At 54.9% G+C, this 15,833-nt stretch overlaps 1 protein-coding gene across 1 annotated transcript; it reads left to right on the top strand.

Moving 5' to 3' along the window:
* Nucleotides 1–268: 268 nt before the first annotated feature.
* Nucleotides 269–14,370, top strand: INKA2 (inka box actin regulator 2). The gene is made up of 2 exons (XM_022584077.3): nt 269–485; nt 10,911–14,370. The coding sequence occupies exons 1-2, from the start codon at nt 429–431 to the stop codon at nt 11,751–11,753; spliced, it is 900 nt and encodes a 299-aa protein (XP_022439785.1). The 5' UTR covers nt 269–428; the 3' UTR covers nt 11,754–14,370.
* Nucleotides 14,371–15,833: the final 1,463 nt, after the last annotated feature.

Here is a 15,833-nt window from a genome sequence, read left to right on the forward strand (position 1 = left end):
GGGGTCACGTGCTTTGTTGGGGGACGTCGGTACAGTCTGGCGTCACGATATCCCCCGCCGCACCGGCCAGGACCAGGTAGGTGTCCCCCATGTCAGCCCCCCAGGAGCGGAGGCCCTCGCCTGGTGCACCCACCCGCTCCAGGGCCCATCCACTGCAGCCCAGCCCGCGCCCCCCGTGCGTTCTTCTCATTGGCTGAAGGCATCCCTCCTGCATTCTCATAGGCTGTCCCACTTTTCCCTCCGCCCCCAGCACGGACTGCGCGCCGCGAGTAGCCGGGAAGCGGCTCCAAGTCCGGACCTGGGAGCAGAGGCTCGGCTCGGCGCTGCGAGAGGCGCGGGGGGCCGCGAGCCGGCCGAGCGCGGTTTCGGTGGGACCGGTGTTCCCAACCTGGGACTCTCTCGTGGAGCCGAGCCCGGCCAATAGGCGCATGAGGAAGAAGAGCAGGGAAATGGACTGCTATTTGCGCCGCCTCAAACAGGAGCTGGTAAGAGCGGAGCGGGAGCCGGGGGCTGGGAGGGCTGCTCCGCCACGACGGGTACCTGGCCTCCGCCAGGACCCCGGGACCGCGACGCGCGCGGGGCCGAGGCCCAGAGAGGAGAGGAGGGCACACGGCGAGCAGGCGGAGGACAGGGCCTGTCCTGAGGGAAAGGGGCCCCGTGGAAACTTGGAGCAGAGACTTGTGTGAGAGGGAGGCAGGCACGAACGAGTGAGAGAGACGGAGGGAGCCAAGCAAGTCCAGACCGAAATGTGCCCAGAGACCCGAAGGAGCAAAGAGGGCTCACCCGAGACGCGGTGGGACCCGGGCGCCCACACGGAAAGAGCGGAACGCGGCTGCCGGGCAGCTGGGGCTGCGCGGGGCGCCGGGAGGAGGGTGCGTGGCCCCAGCCCTGCGCGGGGCAGGAGGTCGGTCAGGGACTGCTCGCTCGAGGGGAGCTGGCACCTCCGGGCACCCCCCCAGCTGTGGCGGCCGGGCTTGGCAGGGCTGGCGCGGCTGCAGGGGCAGGCCCTGCCGGCTGTCTGCCCGGACTTGCCTGCCAGCGGGGAGGGGGCTGGCAGCTGGACCGGCGGGGGCGGGCCCGGCGCGGGAGGACGGGCGCCGCCTGGCAGCTCGCGAGCGGGAGTGCGGAGGCCCAGCCAGATGTCAGGGGTCTGGGCTGGGGGAACGAGGAGGGAACGTGCAGAGGCCGGGGTGCGGGGGCCGGGAGAAGTGGCACAGTCTCGGGGTCGGGGGGTGGGCGGCGGGGCGTGGAAATCGCCCAAGTGGGGAGGGCGGCGCCTGCCGAAACTCTGTTGTGGGAGGCGCATTGCTTCTTACTGACTTAATATCCCTCCCCCTCCCACCTGCCACCTCTCTTGTTCTGCCCACCACCAGAATTCAGACAGATATTATGTACGTCCCCCACCTGGGCCGCCACAGCCGTCTCTGTCAACCAGGCTCTCCTGGGGCTTTGCCTCCGCCTCCTTTTGTCCCTTTTAGTTTGTTTCTCTTGGAGTCGACCTCTTTTCGGTCTCACTTTTCTCCCCTCTTTCTTCTTGCTTTTCAGGGCCAGGGGCACCCAGGCTGACAACAGCAGACCTGGATCCAAAAAGTGCCAGCCCATGGCTCTCCAGATTCCATGACAGCCTCTCCCACTCCTGCCTGCAAACTGTCCGCTCTTCCCGCTGGGGAGGGAGCTTGGCAGCTTTAACAGGGGCCGGCTTGTGGGGGAGGGGGAGCTTGTAGCAGCAGGTGTTCTCATTGATGCTTCCTGGTCAAGTGGCCCAGGCACTCTTTCTGTCTGTCCCACTCCGGGGCCTGGCTTTTCAGGTCAATGGTCACTTCTCTGGGACTTCCTCCCCAAGCCCTTTTGGTGGTGACACTCAGATGGGAACATTACCCAGAGGAATGCTTCTTAGATGAGGGACAGAAGAGTCTCCATCATGTCCTTTCCCATACTCATTTTCTCACGCTTTCCATGTCAGTTTGGGATGGCTGGCCCCAGCCCACACATAATTCTGACTTGTCCCATTCACTTGTCCAATACCAGAAGGAAAGGTCAAGGTTGCCACAGATAATGTCTGAAGTCCAAGGGCCATGTTGAGAAAAGAATCTAACAGAATCCTCTTTTTTTTGCTTGGAATCTGGGACCACACCACCCACCTCAGGATCTGCCTTAATAGAGGGTTTGTGGGTGTTCCTGGCACGGGCTTGAATTTTAAAATCCTACTGATTTGCATTTTTTACAGCACCTTAGGTGGGAGGTGGTGAGGGGGGGCGAAGACAGTCTGTGGACGCCGGGAGAATAAAAAAGGCAATAGGAATCTGCACAGAGCTGAGCTCCAGGTCTTGATTTGCACGCTCTCCTGCCAAGGACTTGAGCCCCAGTCCCCGGAAGGAGGAAGGGGAGAGGCTGAAGTCACCCAGCTCCCCATTAGCTTTCATTTGGCCCTTTGTCTGAACAGCTTCAGCCTTTGACTCTCTTGGAGAGGAAGCCAAATGCCTGGCCTGGGGCCCAGAATGACACTCAGATGGGAGAGCTCTGCACCCTCCCTCCACCCATGGTGTTCCGCCCCCTCCCCAGTGCCAGTCTGCCCAGAAAGGAGACAGAGCAGAGTGACAGGCAGAGCTATTAGAGTCTTGTTCACTCCCTGACGCCTCAGCCCAGGGCTTAGGCAGAGCCAGATCTCAGTGACTCTGTTTTCCCAATGGAGTGAAGGAGAAGGTGGAGCTGAGTTGCTCAGGCTCAGCCTTTTGGCTCCTCTAAGGACTTTGGGGTTTGAATTCACCGCAGCTTGGTTGTGCCTGGGTTAGGAAGGTGTTGGCTTGTTTATCCCCTGGGTCTGCAATGGGGTGGGAAAGGCTTATAGTCAGTATGTGTCATGAGCTTGAAGTGTGTGTGTGTGTGTGTGTGTGTGTGTGTTCATCCCAGGCAGAATCTTCCCTGCCACCCAGGAGGACTGTGTGATGCTTGGCTTTGCCCTAAGTTAGTGTGTGCCCAGGAATGGCACTCATGTAATACTAGTCAAGCTCTACATTCATTTATGCCGTTAAATTCCCTTCAAGAAGCATACGTCCTACAGACACTGTGGGTTAAGGCTGCTGGAAAAAGAAACATCAAGGAGTTGTGAAATTTTCTTTGTCGAGGGTGTTGTGCACTCCTCTCCTGCCTCCTGGTCCTGCCCTTGGCCCAGAAAATCTAGACAAGAAGAGCCTGATCTTGAAAACCAAAGTAGCAGAATTTCCCAATTTCCTGAAGCAGAAAATTTGCATTGTAACAAGTGAGCACTGGAAGGATGCTGAGAATTTGGGGATCCTGGCTCAATTAGGTTGATGTCTGGAGAACTGGCCCTTCTCCCCTGTTTGGAAAAGGACAGGGATCTGGTTTCAGGGCTGAAATGTAGCAGGAGAGTAGCAGCAGCTGACACACTTCTTCCTAAGGATGAGGGGGTCAGGGCTGCAACTACTCAGTAGGGAATATATCTCTCCCCGCTCCAGCAGCCAAAGAGGGGCCTGCCTGAACACAGGCCTTGGGACCAGCTGTTCCTTATACACTGCTCCCTTGAGGGCTTCCAACAAATGGGGTAGACATAGGCACACAGAGGAAGCAGATGTAAGATGCTCACAGGGTGTTGCTCGTGAGTTCAGATCAGTGTAGAGCAAACAGAGTGCATAAAGGCTGAGTAAAGTACAGCCAGGGTGGGAAGGCTTCTTGGAGGAGGAGGAGGTTGATGGAACCAGCTCCTTTAATGTCGATCCTAGCTGAGGCCTGGTGAAGCAGCAGAGAGACTTCTCTCAGGCTGGGGAAGGTCCTTCTAGAACAACTTGGTGTTCCTAGAAGGCAATTATCTAGCCACTAGTGGCCACAAGTTCAGGAGATTCTGGTACATGGAGGAGGACCAGAGCATAAAGGCAAAATAAGGAGGAAATAAGAAGGTGATAGAGGAGGTACATTAGGAACAGCCTTCAGCTCTTGGGGCAAAAGAGCAAGTTTCCTGAGGCAGAAAAAACTTCTGCAAAGGATCTCATAATGTGGTCTCCCTTGATGTTTAGAGCTAGAGTGAAGAGGACTTTGCTGGGGTGTGCTGTAGTCAGTGGGAAGAGCATGGAGCACAGGATTTGGGGTCAGGCCAACCTGAACTCAAAACCTGGCTCTGTGTGACCCTGGCAGATTATTTGACGTCTCTGTTCCTTAGCTTTCTCATCTGTAAAATGGGCTTTTAAAAGTACCTACTTTATACAGCTACTGTGAAGATTATGTCAAGTGCCTCCCCAGCTGTATGCCCCTAGCACATAACACAGTACCTGATGTAAGCACTTGGTAAACTCACAGTGATGAGCTGATCAGACTGGTGTGCATGCATCATTCGTTCACAGAACACACTTATTGAGTTCGTACTTTGCCAGGCACTAGTACTTTGGTTACAAATATAAACAGACACTGATCCTGCCTTCAGGAAACTTAGAGTTTAATGGGAGTGATAATAATAACAACATACATTGATGTTAACAGTTATTGATATGCCAGATATCTCAGGTATTATGTCAGTTGCCAAAGCAACACTAGGAAGTTGCACTTCCATTATTCCCATTTTATAAATGGGACATGGGGACGTTAAGTGGCTTGGCCAAGGTATAGAGCTGATAAGTGGCAGAACTACGACTGATAAGTGGCAGAACTACGATTCAAACCCAGCCAGTCTGACTGCAGATCTCACACTCTTAGCCAGTATATGCATGCAAATGTCTTGTATAGAAACGGAGGATACATACTAGATGAGAGGCACACATTCAGTGCTCTGAGAGGGAGGAATTACCTCCAGCTAGGGGATCAGGGAAGGCTTCACGGAAGTGGTAGCATTTGAACCACACCTCGAGGGATAAATAGGGATGGGAACAGGAGAAAAAGAGCATTTCAGGCAGATGGTGAAACGACACGACCAAAACGTGCAGAGATGGAAGTAATGGGGGTGTTTGAAGACTGTCTAGAGGGGACATTTGAAGACTCACTGGATTATGGCTAGAACATAGGGTATATGCAGAAAAGGAGTGGGCAACAGGGCTGAAAGAGCTGTTGAGAGCAGAAGGGGGGGCGGGGTTGAATGCCATGCTAAAGAGTCTGACCTTTTCCACATGCATTGCCGAGCAGCATGGTTAGAGATGTGCCCTGGGATCTAGGAGGTGGTTGGGGTGGGGATGGGGGGAGGGAGGAAATTGAGGTGGGAAGATGAGGTAGAAGGTTATTAGAAGAGTCCACACAGGAGAGTATGAAGGCCTGAATCAGAAAGGAGAAAAAGAAGGTAACTCTTTGAGGTCCCTTGGATGCCCAAGGAACTTGGTTCACTGGCTGCCTTGGAGAGGGGCTAAAGCTGGACAGGGGAGAGGTGAGGCTGAGAGGCAAGCTCCCTGCAGGAGTGAGACTGGGCCCCTCTCTCCGTCTGTCTGCCTCTTGCCCAAGCACATGGCCCCCAGTAGATTGTTCAGTTGGGAGAGTGGGCTCATCCATTTCACACTTCCTCCTTTCTTTACCCTCCTCCCTCCTCCGGCTCTTGGCACAGTTTCTACCTTACCTTCCTGTTGAGAGTTCCAGCCAAGAGCAGGGGGCTGTGAAGGTCCCTATTCACGGAGCTGGAGAATGGGCCACTTGGCAAAAGCTGGGCTTTTCCCATTTCCGGCCCTGAACCTCCTTCTAGCTTCCAGAGGGGCTGAAAGGAACTGTGTGGGGATCTTGTGAGTAATGGGGGTGGGGGGAGCGAGGCAGGGCACACTGCCAGGTCCATGGGCAAAGCTGGAGCCTGTGTCAAAGGATTCTGGCTGAACTGGGAGAGGGCGTGAGATGGATGGATGGAGGGCACAGCTGTGGGATCAGTCAGGGGCCTAGGAGAGGGCTTGGGAAGGTTGCCCAGGATGCTGGTGTCACATTTTCCCATCCTTACTCCTCCCAAACCACAAAGGGCCCAGCGAGTGCCATGGAGGGGAGCTGTCCATGGGCAGCTGAGCCCTCACCACCCCGCGGAGGGCTCAGGGCTGGAGGGCCAGGATGGTGGGGTTTGGCTTCCCAGCAGCATCTTCCCCCTTCAGATGAGTCAGTGAAGAAACACCTTCAGTGGAAGTGAACCGAATTGGGTCTTGGAGTCCCTCCACAACTTCATGTTCTTCCTCCCCATGTGATGATAATTGCCCTCGCACGTCCCACTGACTATCCTGGTTTCTTCTCACAACAATCCCACGAGGCTGAAGAGTCAGGGATTATGATGACATGGAAAGCTCACGGGCCTGGAGTCAGAGGGCCAGGCATGGGGTCCCAGTCCTGCCACCAATCCACCTCGGAACCTCAGGCAATAGATCTGTGTTTCCACTGGAGGTGCACAAGATGACATCAGGTGATAGACGAAAAGCTTAGTTTCGATGGATAGATGGATAGATGGATAGATAGGAAGCGTTACCATCTGTTTATGGCAAGTGATATACATTTCATATAAGTTTCCATATAAATCCATTAATTTATATAAACAGATTTAAGTATTAAGTAGGAGACTAGGTCATATATAGATATGGTGAAATCATGAAGGAAAGTCTAGGGAAGCGTGTTTAGGAAACACTGGGGGAGAAAACGAACCTCTCAGCTCCCTAGCTTCCTAATCCATTAAGTGGGGATAACTCCAGCTGCCTCGTCAGACTCCCGGAGCAATTGTGGGGATCAGACGAGGTCATGTAGAAGACAGAGCAAGTGCTACACACGTGTGAGGGGTTATCATTTCACAGTCAGAATCCGACGCACAAAAGGTTGGTGAATCTGCCCCATGTGGAGTGGCCGAGTTAGTCAGCTGGAGTGGGCCAGGTCTCCACAGGACAGCACGGGGCTCTTTACAAACCGTAGGAGGGTGCCCGGGGGGCATCCAGCTCCACCACAGGGAGGAAGCCAGGGGCTGGTTTAGATTGCAGTGGGAGGATTAAAGTTTGACAGGAAGAAAATGTTTAGAATGAGACATTTGGAGGCCCAGAAGATGCTGGGGGTGGGAGATGGGCTGTGGGGTGGGGTGGATGCAAGGAGGGTGGTGAGACCTTTCTCAGAAAGGGTTCGCACAGCCGTCTCTAGGATATGCTTATCACGGGTGTTGTGCTTGGCGGTGGAGCAGGCTAGCTCTGTGCCTGTGTGCACACGTGTGTGTACAAGCGTGTGTGAGTGTGTGTGAGCTGGGGTGGAGAAAGACGGTAGTGCCTGTTAGAGCCATTCCCACTCAAACGAATCAGAACTAATTAGGCCTTCTTGTGACTTTTCCACCTGAGCCCTGAGGGCAAGTTGGGTATGACTTGGCACCATCCTGAGGCACTGGGAGGCCAGAGAGGAACTCATCACCTACAGCATGGGATTTAGTGTTCGTTTGTAGCTCGGGACTTTCTCAGGTTTGGCGCCTCTCCTTTACGCCCACCCCACGTTGCTCTCTCTTCTCCCTCTCGGCCAGAGAAACCTTGGGATCTGAGCGGGTCCCACGCTCTGGGGAAGACAGCAGCCTGCCCTCTGGCTCTTTCTCCTTGGGTGACATCACTCCCCCGGGGCTGGGAAAGGCAGCTCCCTTCTCCATCAGGCGCCCCAGCCGATGCTCCTGCCTCCCCACTCCCTGGCCTCCCCGTTTCCCACACTTGGGCTTCCTTCTTCCATCCTCAGCCCCCTCACGGCTGCCTCTTGCGCTCCAAGGTCAGCGCTCTGTGGCCGGCTGACCGAATCTGGCTGGACTGTGGGCAGGAGGATGCGAGGCTTCCCTTTTCCTTCCTCTGTGTGGTGCCAGGGTGGGAAAAGGGACCAGACGAGACGTTTCTCCTCAATCAGACCAGACAGGTGAACGCAATCCTATCACTACTGCGTGTTCAGGTTCACTGAGGAAGAAATGTTCTGGAAGTTCTCAGGAAGTCTTAAGATAACAGCCAAAATCCACCTGTAGGCCACGCATAAACACACATTACCTCATCTCGTCTGTCCAAAGTTGGACCAGGCAGGAACTCTTATTCCCATTTTAAAGAATGGAGAAATTGGAGTTCCCTGGCGGTCTAGTGGTTCGTAGGAGGCAGCACGTTCACTGAAGTGGCCCAGATTCAATCCCTGGTGGGGGAACTAAGATCCCGCAAGCCGTGCAGGGCGGCCAAAAAAAGCAAGAATGGAGAAATTAAAAAACAATTTAAATAGCTTGCTCAGATCACACAGCTATTACATGGCAGAGCTGGGATTTGAACCCTGTTCCGTTTGTCTCCAGAACCCAAGATCTTAACCAATGCACTATCATTTTCCATAGGGCTGCAACTTCAGCTCTTATTTACTTAAATGGGGCCTCTGTTTTATGGGCATCCCTGAATTCATACATACCCACACATTCATTCTCACTTTAAAAAGGTAGAAAATGTCAGCATTATTTCTTAAGGATTTTTCCATACTGGAAGGGATTGAATGGGGTCATTTCATTCCTCCCACCGCTTCTGACCTGGACTGTGTTTAGCCTTCTGGAAGGAAGCTGGCACGCTCCGACTCTGTGCCTCTTGGTGAAATGAAACCTTGAGAAAGGTTCCTGACCCTTCCTCCCTGGGTAGTGGCTTACTGAGGGCAGCAAGCAATTTGGGGTGCTCAGTGGTACTCAGTGTATGTTTTATGGATATGTAGTAAGTGCAGAGGTGCTAGCTGGGTTCTGGGGCAACACAATGATGTGTAGATCTCAGTCCCTGCCCCCAAGAGGTAGATGCTCAATGAATGTTTCATCAGTGACCCAGCACTTAAATGCACAGAGGAGCTGTGAGTAGCAGGACGACAGGGAAGAGCGTTTTAAGTATCACAGAAGAGGTTCTGATGGGAGTGTGGGGTGTATACGGGAGTAGATTATGCTTCTGAGTGGCGAGTGACAGGGTCGGAGGTGTGTGTCGGGAAGCCTGATTTGGTGGCCTGCAAGGAGGCTTCTGCAGCATTGCAGGGGGTAGAAGGGCAGATGTGCAGCATCTGGGGACAAGAACGGCCAGTGGGGTGGGAAAGCCAAATATGACCCTGAGGTTCCAGGTTGGGGTGAGTGGTATGAGGCAGGGGGCAGAAATAGGAGAGTCGGTGCAGCAGTTTGCCGGGAAGGGACCTTGAGGAGTTTGGTTTGGGGCTCAGAGTCTCCTGACTCTGCTCTGGGTCTTCCAGTTGTGGCTGAGCTGCCTCCAGAAGGAAGGGGTCAGGAAGGTAGAAGCCAAAGAGGCCAGAGCAGGGGGCCGTCAGCAAGCGTGGCCACGCCACAGGCTGTGTCTCCTGCTGCTGCTGCTGCCACTCAAATGGAGCATGCTTGCCCAGCAGCCTGGCAAACCCCAGGCCGTGAGGCCCCGAACCACCACTTCTTGCAGAGCGGGGGCAATCCTACACTCAGCAACGGCTTCCTTGCCCTCAGCGACAGTCAGTCCTCCACTGTCTGTTAGCACTGCTGGCTCAGGAGAGCCTGGGCTGGCCCCTAACCCCTACCAAAGCCCGAGTTGGCAGGGGAGGGTGTGACCCTAAAGCCTGAGAGGGTCAGCTGCCAGCACAGCGCTGCAGAGCCTCTGCGCCTGCCCTCCCAGGCCCTGCACCCCTCCACGCTGTGGGCTTAGCTCTGTGCGTTAGGACAAGGCTGGGAGGTAAGATGATCCCGGTGGGTCTCTGGGGGGCTTAAGAAACAGATGGTCCCCTTGCCTGAGGTTTGCCGTTGTAACATGAGCAGATCTGGGGAGGGAGCTGGCGGAACCAAGGCAGCTTGGGCCCGGGGACGGGAACCTCGTGAATGTTATCAGACAAAGCATCCCCTGCCCAGCCTCCAAACTCGGCCCTCACCCAAGTCAATCTCTTAGCCCCTTCCAGCTGGCGCCTGGGACTCGGGCCTTAGACACCCACAGAGGGGCTGGGGAACTGGCCCCCAGTGTCCCCACTCTTGGCTAGGACAGCAGAGCCAATTGGGCCAAGAAGGCAGGAAGAGCACTGGAGCCAAGTTTGAGAGCAGCTGAGAGGGGACAGGTGTTGGGAAGGGAGAGAAGGGCTGGGCAGAGCTGGGCAGGGGTCTCAGCAAACAGGAGCTTCATGGCTCCTTATCTGTCTCCTGACCTGCCAGATGTGAACAGCAGTGAAAGGAAACCCCAGGCCTACCCTCCCTTTCTCTTAGGGAATCTGAGCCCCTCCTCTTCCCTAGCGTCCCTCTCAGCCCTCCTCCACTGCCCAGCCATCCTGAGGCAGTGCTTGGTGGTTAGGACTCTAGCATTTGGAGTGAGACGTCCTGTGTTTGAGTCCCAGCAGCGTGAGCCATGTGACCTTAGGCAAGTTACTTCACCCTCACCGTGGTTAACTCATATGTTAACGTGAGAATTATAGTACCAGCCTCCTAGGGTTTATATAAAGATGCAATGAGGTGATGTGCACGGGGTACTTAGCTCAACTCCTGTTACATGGCAACTGCCCACAAATCGTTGTTGTCTTCATCATCCTCATCTCAGGGAGGCTCAGGAGGAGAGGGCACAGACACAGAGGACACAGGTGGCCACTGGAACTTTCTGTACCGTCAGACTGATCTCAGTGCCACCTCTTACCGTCTGTGTAATCTTGAGCTAGTTACTTACGTGCCTCAGTTTCCTCACCTGTAAAATAGGAACAATAATACTACCTCACAGAGTAGTTGGGGAGATTAAATATAGATTAGTTATACATATGCATATATGTATACATATATGCAGCTCAGGATGGTGCTTGTCTTAGCAAGCCAGCTGCCGTTTATAGTATTTCCTTTATCCAGCCATATCCGTGTCAAAATTCCTCCCCTCCCAGCCCTGATCTGCAGTGTACTAGGCTGTACAGAGATGGGGTCAGTGGCAGGCTGGAATGACCCTGGAGGTGTGTGTTTGGGGAACAGCCCTTCCCCCTGGCTCACAGGCCCTGTGCTCTCTCCCCTGCAGATGTCCATGAAGGAAGTGGGCGATGGCTTGCAGGATCAGATGAACTGCATGATGGGGGCGCTGCAAGAACTGAAGCTCCTGCAGGTGCAGACAGCACTGGAGCAGCTGGAGATCTCTGGAGGGGGTCCTGCCCCAGGCTGCCCTGAAAGCCCCCGGACGCAGCTCGAGCCCCCTCAGTGGGAGGGTGGCAGCGGTCCTGCCAGGCCTGCGGGCTGCTCCCCCTCCAGCCAACCCGCTCTGGGCAGCAGCGCCAAGCTTCCATCTCCTAGGAGTGTGTGTGGGAGGGATCTGGCTCCCCCGCCCAGGACACGGCTGCCAGAGCACCAAAGCTGTGCCCAGCGGGGGCCAGAGCTGGTGGAACCGGATGACTGGACCTCCACGTTGATGTCCCGGGGCCGGAATCGACAGCCTCTGGTGTTAGGTGACAACGTTTTTGCGGACCTGGTGGGCAACTGGCTGGACTTGCCGGAACTGGAGAAGGGTGGGGAGAAGGGTGAGACCCGGGAGGCAGGAGCCCCCAAAGGAGGTAGGGGCCCGCCGCGGGAGCTGGGCCGCAGGTTTGCCCTAACAGCAAACATCTTTAGGAAGTTCTTGCGTAGTGTGCGGCCTGACCGTGACCGGCTGCTGAAGGAGAAACCAGGCTGGGTGACACCCACGGCCTCTGAGCCCAGAGCCGGACGCTTGCAGAAGGGCAAGAAGCGGGGCCATTCCAAGGGCTCTGGACATTGCCCCTTCCCAGGTACCTCGGAGCCCAGACGAGGGGAGAATCCTTCCACCAGCTGCCCCAAGGCCCTGGAATCCTCACCCTCTGGCTTTGATGTTAACACAGCAGTTTGGGTCTGAATCCTAGAGGTAGAAATTTGACTGACCCAAAAGGGCCAGGTCCCAGTGCTGGGCCCCTGGGAAAGAGGCCAGGTGGTATGGCTTTCAAAAGCCTAACTCCAAGTCCCTTCCGCCGAGAAGGGAGGGAGAAGCAGCAGAAGGTCTGGAGCAGAGCTGACAGGCCTGTAGTTGGGCGAGGCTGTGCTAGGGGCTGGCTGGTGGGGGAGGCAAGAGTCCCTGGACAGAGAGAGAGAGAGAGAGAATGTGTGTGTATGTTGCTTTGGGGCTGGAGGTGACAGCAGGAGAGGGGCAGGGGGAGAAGACCAGGAAATCCTTCTGACATTCCTTCACTGCCCCCAAAGGCCTCAGTGTAACATTCTGCATGGATCGGGCACTGGGGCCACAGGTTCCCCAGAGACATCGCCAATAAAGACCTTGTTTCTCGTGTCCCCAGCCTCATAACTGTTCGCTTCCTTGGCAAAGCGCTGCTCCAGGCACAGGTAGTAAAGCCTGGCCCTCCTGGGAGTGGGAGCAGAGAGGCAAATTCCCACCCCCTTCTGTTGCCCTCGAGATTTCAGCCCATCCCTGGACCCTGAGAAACGGCTGACTAAGGAGTGTGTATAAGGAGTGCTTGGGGAAGCCCCAAGCCTTTCCGGAAGCACAGGAAAGGAAAGCTACTATTTGTATAGCACGTTAAATGTCTGAAAGCCTTTTCATATCCATTATCTCCTTCGTAAATGGGCGAGAAAGGCAGGTATTATCCCCATTTTCCAGATGAGGAAGTAAGCCTGGATGTGCTACCTGTCCAAGTACAGGCCGCAGGCAGGGGCTGACTGAAGAACAGACGCCGGGCCCTGGAATCACACACACTCCTTCCCCAACACCCTGTCTCCAGCTCAGAACCTCCACCCAGGGCACAAGAACATGTGAATTCACCAGTGAGGCAAGGTGAGCCAAGAAGAAATACGCACTCATTTTAAAATGCCTTTGGCCTCATCTTCCCACCTTGTCCAGGATAACCCAGGGTGGAGGGGCAGCAGCTCAGCTCCGGCACCCGTGGCTACACCTAAAGCCGTGCTGGGCACGTGGCCGGAGAGCAACGCTGCCAGATCCAGGGCCCGCCTGCCTGTCCCTCCCACCCTGGCAGGGAACGCCCACTGGCTGGGAAAAGACAATGTGGGTCCCTGTTTGGGCCGAGCCTGACCAGCAGGGCAATCCGTTTCTCCTCCCTCACCTCTTCCTGGCTGAACTCCCCTCTGCCTGATGGGGAGTGACAGCTGCAATTAGAGGCAAGCCGCCTTCCCGCCCTCAGAGCATTTAATACCAAATTGTAGAGGAAAAAAATAACAAGAGAGGCTCTTCCTGAATCCTGGACCCCTGGGGGCAGAGATGGAGGGAGGGGGCTTAGAGCGAACAGCCCCACAGCTCTAGTTGGGAAGTGATTAGGGTCACCCTCAAATTCCCACGCAATCAAATGGTAGATGTGTAGTTTTCGGTGGCAGAAGCTACGAGAGGAAAGGTGCTTATTAATTTTTGTGTGTGTGTGTGCGCGCGCAATGGCTATCGGCCAGGCAGTGTGCACGCGTCTTTCAAACTTCAAAATGACCCTAGAAGGTATTGTTAATACCTGGTAATTCAGTGGAGGCTCTTAGGGGTCCTGTAAGCTGCCCATATGAGGTTACTAGCAAATGAAAGAACCAGGATCTGAAACAGAGGGATGTCTGGCTCCAAAGCCTGTTCTTTCCTCGTGTCTCCCTGGAGTTTACCAACCGAGCTAGCCCTTTCTGGAGGAGGAAGCCCCTGCCCATCCTTCCTGTCTCCCCACAGAAATCTGAAATCCATCCTGGGTGAAGGCCCATTGGCTGTGGCTGCCTTGGGTGGTGGAGTGATGTGTGTGTGTGTGTGCACACGTGTAGAATGTGTGTGTGTGAAGATTCCACCTACTGAATCGCTGAGTCCGGAGAGGAGGGAGCCATGGGCTGCTGGATGGGGGAGAAGTTATCCAGCAGTTATTAAAGAAGGCACCAGCTCCGAGTCAGGAATGATCCTACAGGAAACCAGGTCACCTCTTGGCCATTCATCTGTGACGCATCAGTTTTGTGGACAGTCATTGCGATTCAGACCAACTGAACAAAACTTTCTGAACACTTCCCAGTGCCAGGCATTGTGATAGGAACTAAGAACAGAGCAATGACAAGGACCCAGTTCCTGACTCAAGGGGTCCAGTAGGAAGAAAGAAGAAACTCTTAACCCAAAGGTTAGCCAGAAGGGATCCAAGGGAATGAAAACTCACTGTAACGTGGGCCAGAACTAAACAATGAGTGACACATGCTGCCACAAAATCCGCAGGTGTTGGGCACTGCCTGCTTCGTGCTCTTATTTCCTTACCACATTCTGGAAATAGCTGCTGTTACTCCTATTTCACATGGAGAGGCTCAGAGAAGTTTAGCAACTTGCAGAGGGTCCCAGTGCCAGAGCTGGGATTGAAATAGTTCCAGCTGACTTGCAGGCTTGCGCTTTTCACACCGCCCCACAAACTGTCCATATTTACTCCAAAGCCAAGTCAAGAGGAACAACAACAAAACCCATCCTCCCCGCATTATCCACGCATGGAGAATAAATGGAATGCTGGCTGCCAGTGGCGGAATTTTGACCGGGTCTTGACAGGGCTGATGTAGTGCCCCGTCCCGTGCTTTGACGATGAAAGATTAGGGCCGATTCATGTGTGTCCCCCCACCCCCATTATTTTGCCTTCTCCGTCCCCTTTTGGGCTCCTGCCTGGAAAATGATGGAGACTATTTTACTGACGCTGAGGGGAGAGGTGAATGGGAATGCGTGTGGCCTAAGTGATACAGGAATGTGGGGGGGGGGAGCCATGTGTGAGGGGAAGTAGTGGAAGGAAGCTGAGAGAAATTGACAGCTTAATGCTGCCCTTGGGGCTCATTTTATGGTTAATTAGGACATGCAAATAAGCTGGAAGTTCATTTGATACCCTCCCTGGCATGGGGTCTGCCTCACACCTGGCCCACTTCCCTGGCAGGTACCGGGGTCCCCTGATTGGCTCAGGCATCTGCTCAGGACCCCACCTGCTTCTCTGTGGCCCTGAGACCAGAGTGTGTCTGTAGATGATCCCTGGCCACAAGCAGGAGCTAGAAGAGTCCCTGTGGCTGGAGGGCCTGCCTAGTCCCTTTCTCTTCCCATCCCTTCAGCCCTGGGACCCCTCTTTCCCAGAGGGTCCCTCTTCCTCAAGCACTTCCGCTGCACCACCCCTCAGGTGGAGAGCCGAACTCAAACTTGCCCCGAGGACCAGAGACCTGACTCAGCTCTGTCCCCGCCACGTGGCCCTGTTCCGCAGAGTGCTGTTGCAAGCGGGGCGCCCCCATCTTTCCCGAGTCACAGCAACACTTCCTACAGGGCCTCCATAAAGCGGGAGCACAGCCTGTCTCTCGGTGGGTATCTGGCTTTCAGCGCCCACCAGGTGCCTTCCCCAGCCAGGGCAGTCACGGCACTCCTGCCGGTACCCGGGCATGGGCACTGGATTCCGGAGTCAAACAGGATAGGAGACCCACTTGCCCGTCACTGTGTAAGCTTGAGTGGGTGGCTTAACCTCCCTGAGCCTCACTGTTCTTGGTGTGAAATGGCGAAAACACAGGGCTGCTGTGAGATGTGAAGGACGTGAGGCACCTCGGGCTCTAGAACCCAGCAGAAGCTCAGTATGTATCAGATGAGCAACCGTCACTTCAGGCGCGGACCAAGTGACCCAGGGCAAAAAACACTGAAAGATCAAGAACAGCTTTCTCAGAGCCTTGGTCTCCTCTTCTGGCCCTATTACCTCACAAAACTGTAACAAGGATCAGAGAAGACAATAAGTGTGAACATGTTTTTGTACATTGTAAAAATATTACCCGGATGGGCTATTTGCCAAACGGCAAACAATTTACACTTTTCCGTGGAAGGATATGTGTGTGCACGTGTGTAGGGGGCTGGGTACGGAGGGGCAGCAGCATAGGCTGAGCTCAGGAATGGTGCTTGAAGACCCCCCACTGCCTGAGGATGTGCTCTAGGGAGGACCCCCCCCACCCCCCCCACCCCCCCACCCCC

Source organism: Delphinapterus leucas, chromosome 1 (genome assembly GCF_059928025.1).
Source record: "Delphinapterus leucas isolate spDelLeu-1000000601 "Yukka" chromosome 1, BTC_Dleu_Yukka2, whole genome shotgun sequence".
Classification (NCBI taxonomy): Eukaryota; Metazoa; Chordata; class Mammalia; order Artiodactyla; family Monodontidae; genus Delphinapterus; species Delphinapterus leucas.

Coding starts and splice junctions, on each gene's coding strand:
- INKA2 (XM_022584077.3), top strand. CDS start 429: ATGAGGAAGAAGAGCAGGGAAATGGACTGCTATTTGCGCCGCCTCAAA. Junction 486..10,910: donor GCCGCCTCAAACAGGAGCTG/GTAAGAGCGGAG, acceptor TCTCCCCTGCAG/ATGTCCATGAAGGAAGTGGG.